This window comes from Panicum virgatum, chromosome 6N (genome assembly GCF_016808335.1).
Source record: "Panicum virgatum strain AP13 chromosome 6N, P.virgatum_v5, whole genome shotgun sequence".
Classification (NCBI taxonomy): domain Eukaryota; kingdom Viridiplantae; phylum Streptophyta; class Magnoliopsida; order Poales; family Poaceae; genus Panicum; species Panicum virgatum.
The window spans coordinates 6,223,237-6,227,761 of record NC_053150.1 but is presented as its reverse complement, the minus strand read 5'-3'; the positions used below and the strand labels follow the sequence as shown (position 1 = coordinate 6,227,761).

At 56.4% G+C, this 4,525-nt stretch overlaps 1 protein-coding gene across 1 annotated transcript; it reads left to right on the top strand.

The window, feature by feature from the left end:
• The first annotated feature begins 3,744 nt into the window (after positions 1-3,744).
• Positions 3,745-4,218, top strand: LOC120677852 (uncharacterized protein Mb2253c-like). Its single transcript, XM_039959056.1, has one exon. The coding sequence runs from the start codon at positions 3,745-3,747 to the stop codon at positions 4,216-4,218; it is 474 nt and encodes a 157-aa protein (XP_039814990.1).
• The last annotated feature ends 307 nt before the right edge of the window (positions 4,219-4,525 follow it).

Genomic DNA, 4,525 nt, shown 5'->3' with positions numbered 1-4,525 from the left:
AATCCTAGGAATCGGCGTTCACCGATCCGGCCCTGCAACCTCGACGCCGACTTCGTCCTCAACTACAATGGCCAAGACGTCTTCGCTACGCCATCAGCCAACATTGTCGCAGTGTTCCAGGTGCTCGAGGGTCTTCAAGAGAGCCCCCGAGATCGTCAAGGCCCGCGCTCGCCTGCACGTGGCCGCCACGCAAGCTCAGCAGCTGCACGAGGACAACTCGGTCTACCACGCCTAGTCAAGTCACCACTGGGCACGACCCCACGGCGATGACGGAGAGGTCAACCAAGGCGACCTCCGCCTCCAACTCAACCAACAAGACCTGCGTCAGCGCATCAACAACCGTCACCGCCAACGCGACGCCATCGAGCAAGAACGACGTTGCCAGTACGACAACGAACACGGCGACTTCGACATCGACTACCAGAACCACAGTCACCGGGGCGACAACCCCCCACGATGTCCTCGCCGTGACAACGACCCCGGCAACGACCTCGACGGCTTCTCCGCTTTCTCTCGCCGGCTCCGGGCCATCCAGTGGCCCGCCACCTTCAAGCCTACCGGGATTGAGAAGTACGACGGCGAGTCAGATCCTAAGATGTGGCTGTGCACCTACTCCATCGCCGTCCGAGCTGCTCGAGGCGACAACAACATCATGGCCGCCTACTTCCCGGTCATGATGGGTCCCCAAGCTCTCAACTGGCTCGAAGCACTTCCTGCTGGCTCCATCAATAGTTGGCAGGATCTCTGCAGCGCCTTCGTCCAGTACTACCAGGCATCTTGCCCAGGTCCCAAGACCAGATGGGATCTGGCCAGTGTCGTGCAGCAACCGGACGAGTCCCTCTGCGACTACATCAAGAGGTACTTTGCTAACCGTAATACCATTACGGAAACTGATGACAAGGACGTCATCCACTACTTCAATGAAGGCCTCCACAATATCGAATTGTGGAGGAAGATGTTCTAGACCTACCCCAAGACCGTGGGCGACATGATGACGGTCGTCAACAAGCACGCCGACATGGAGGAAGCCGAGCGGACTCGCCACCGGCACAAGAACGACTACTCCGAGCCCCCCCTCAGCGGGAGAACCGCTCGGAACGCCGCTGCAACGACCGCCCACCTCGCCATGGGAAGAAACACGACCGCTCCGAGTCCTCCAAGAATTGGGACCGCAAGCGTGGCCCCGAGAACAACGTCGCCGTCGCTGAAAGATTCAAGTTCCGCTCGACCCTTAACCAAGCGGACCTGGATCGACTCCTGGATGGCAAGTGTCCTTGGCACAAGGACGCAAACCACACTGCCCGGGAGTGCCGAGCACTCTCCTACGGCGTTATCAAGGACGACGACCCCAAGCGACCCCGCCGCGACGACCGCGATAGGCCGGGTGGTTCCAGGACCACCTGGGCGCGCCCACGAAGGCGCAACTCGCCTAGGCGAGATGATGACGAGCAGAGGGAAGATTCCCCAGGGAACTTCTAGGAAGAAGCCAGGGCCGTCAACTTCATATACGGCGGCCCTAGCAAGCCAGCATGCCGGCGCAAGCTCAAGCTGGACGACCGAGAAGTCAACCTGGTGTTCAAACACCCGGTTGAACCCCTCTGGTGGTCGGAGACGCCGATCACCTTCGACCGCCGCTACCACTGGGTTCACCTGCCCAGCCCGGGTGCCTACCACCTCGTGGTCAGCCCGGTGGTAAGCCAGGTCCGTCTGGCCAAAGTACTCGTCGACGGTGGCAGTGCCCTCGACATCATCTTCGCCAGCACGCTGCAGAGCATGGGCTATGACATGGCACCCCTGGTCCCATCCGACCAGGCCTTCTACGGCATCATCCCTAGAGCCGGGTCGACCCCGGCTGCCGGGCCACCCTGCCGGTCACCTTTCGCACTCGCAACAACTACCGCACCGAGTACGTCAACTTCGAGGTCGCCAAGTTCGAGACCTCCTACCACGCCATCCTGGGAAGACCCTCCCTCGCCAGATTCATGGCGATACCCAACCACACGTATCTTCTTCTGAAGATGCCAGCTCCAAAGGGGGTCCTCTCAGTCTACGGAGACTTGCAGACCTCCTACGCGTGCGAGGCCAAGAACATCGAGCTCTCCGACACCCTGGAACGATCTAGGAACTCCGTTCTTATTGCCCGGGTAGCAAAGAACCTCCCAGCGGACCAGCAGACCATCCCCGCCAAGGAGTCGACTTTCGAGTTGCAACTCACTCCGGCCGTGGCGACCAAGATCATCGTCCTCCGGGACGATGAACCGCACAAAACCACTGTGATCGGGGCCAGCCTCGACTTGGCGTAGGAAGGCGCGCTCACCTCCTTCCTCTGGGAGAATTGGGACATCTTTGCATGGAAGCCATCTGACATGTCTGGAGTCCCAAGGGAGGAGGCTGAGCACTCCTTAGATCTAGACAAGACGGCGAAGCCCGTCAAGCAACGGCTTCGTCGCTTCGCGCAGGATCGAAAGGAGGCTATTTGGGTAGAAGTAACCCGGCTCCTAGCCGCTGGTTTCATTAGAGAAGTCACACACCCAGATTGGCTGGCAAACCCAGTCCTTGTAAAAAAGAAAAAAATGGTGAATGTAGAATGTGTGTTGACTATACCGACCTCAATAAACACTGCCCTAAGGACCCCTTTCCTCTACCACGCATCGACCAGGTCGTTGACTCGACGGCCGAGTGCGTTCACCTTTCTTTTCTTGACTGTTACTCAGGGTACCACCAGATAGCCCTCAAGGAGTCGGATCAAGAGAAGACGTCTTTCATCACTCCCTTCGGGGCCTACTGCTACAACACCATGACGTTCGGCCTCAAGAATGCCGGCGCAACCTACCAGAAGGCCATTCAGAGATGCCTCCAGGGGCAGATCGGGCGCAACACCGATACCTATGTCGATGACGTCATCGTCAAGACAAAATGTAATGGCCAGTTCATTACAGACCTCTCCGAGACATTTGAAGATCTCCGGAAATTCAAATGGAAGTTCAATCTGACCAAGTGTGTGTTTGGTGTCCCGTCTGGAAAACTACTCGGCTTCATAGTCACTAGCCGGGGCATTGAAGCCAATCCTGCCAAGGTCAACGCCATCAGGTTCATGAAGCCTCCCAGGAGCAAAAAGGACCTGATGAAGCTTACAGGGTGCATGGCTGCCTTGAGTCGGTTCATAAGCCGACTCGGCAATAGAGGCCTACCCTTCTTCAAACTTCTCCGGAAGTCTGACAAGTTCGAGTGGAACGACGATGCTTCCAAAGCATTCCAAGAGCTCAAGGACTTCCTCACCACCCCACCCGTCCTAACAACACCTGAAGACGGGGAGGTCCTCCTCCTGTACATCGCAGCCACTACCACCGTGGTAAGTACCGTCCTGGTTGTCGAACGCGACGAGCCGGGCCACATCTACAAAGTGAAGTGACCCGTCTACTTCATCAGTGAAGTACTCGGCGAATCAAAGGCATGCTACCCTCAAGTGCAGAACTATTGTACGCCATCCTCATGACATCAAGGAAGCTCAGGCATTACTTCCAGGCTCACAAGATCAGGGTGGCCTCATCATATCCACTCGGCGACATCCTCCACAATAAGGACGCCAATGGCCGAGTCATCAAATGGTCAGTTGAACTCGGTGCATTCTCAATTGAATTCACGCCACGTTCCACCATTAAGTATCAGGCGTTCGCCAGCTTCGTTGCCGAGTGGACCGAGACACAAGACCCTCCACCCGATACCAGATCCGAGCACTAGGTCATGTACTTTGACGGCGCCCTCAACCATGATGGAGCCGGCGCTGGAGTCCTCTTCATCTCCCCAAAAGGTGAACAACTCAAGTACGTCCTCCAGCTACTTTTCAAGGTCACCAACAACGCTGCTAAGTACGAAGCTCTTGTTCACGGTCTTCAGATTGCCATCACATTCGACATCAAGCATCTGTTGGCATACGGTGACTCCAAAGTCGTCATACAACAAGTCAACAAGGAATGGGAGTGTACCCAGGGGAAGATGGACGCCTACTGCAGGGAGATCAGGAAGCTCGAAACCAAGTTCTATGGTTTGGAGTTCCACCTTGTCCCCAGTGATGACAACGTGGCGACTGACGCCCTATCCAAGCTTGGATCCAAGTGGTCCATCGTACCACCTGGCGTATTTGTTCAAGCACTCAATAGCCCTACGGTCAAGATGGAAGAGGAACCCCCACAAAGCCCAACTTGGTCCCAGCCATAGGGCAGGAGGTCTTAACACTCGACACCGACTGGCGTTCCCCAATCATTGATTTCATTAAAAACAACAAAAGCTACCCAAAGGGAAAGGAATACGAGAAGCTTGCTCGCCGGTCAAGCAACTATGTCGTCATAGGAACCGAGTTGTTCAGGCACTCGGCTTCCTCAAGAACCCTGTATAAATGCATCACACAGGATGAAGGAGTCCGACTCCTTAGCGATATCCACTCGGGTATCTGCGGCAACCACGCAGGCGCCTCTACCCTCGTGGGAAAAGCCTTTCGATCAGGCTTCTACTGGCTCACGGCTCT

Bases quoted from the DNA above. Each gene is read 5' to 3' on its own strand.
- LOC120677852 (XM_039959056.1), top strand. From the start codon at position 3,745: ATGTACTTTGACGGCGCCCTCAACCATGATGGAGCCGGCGCTGGAGTC.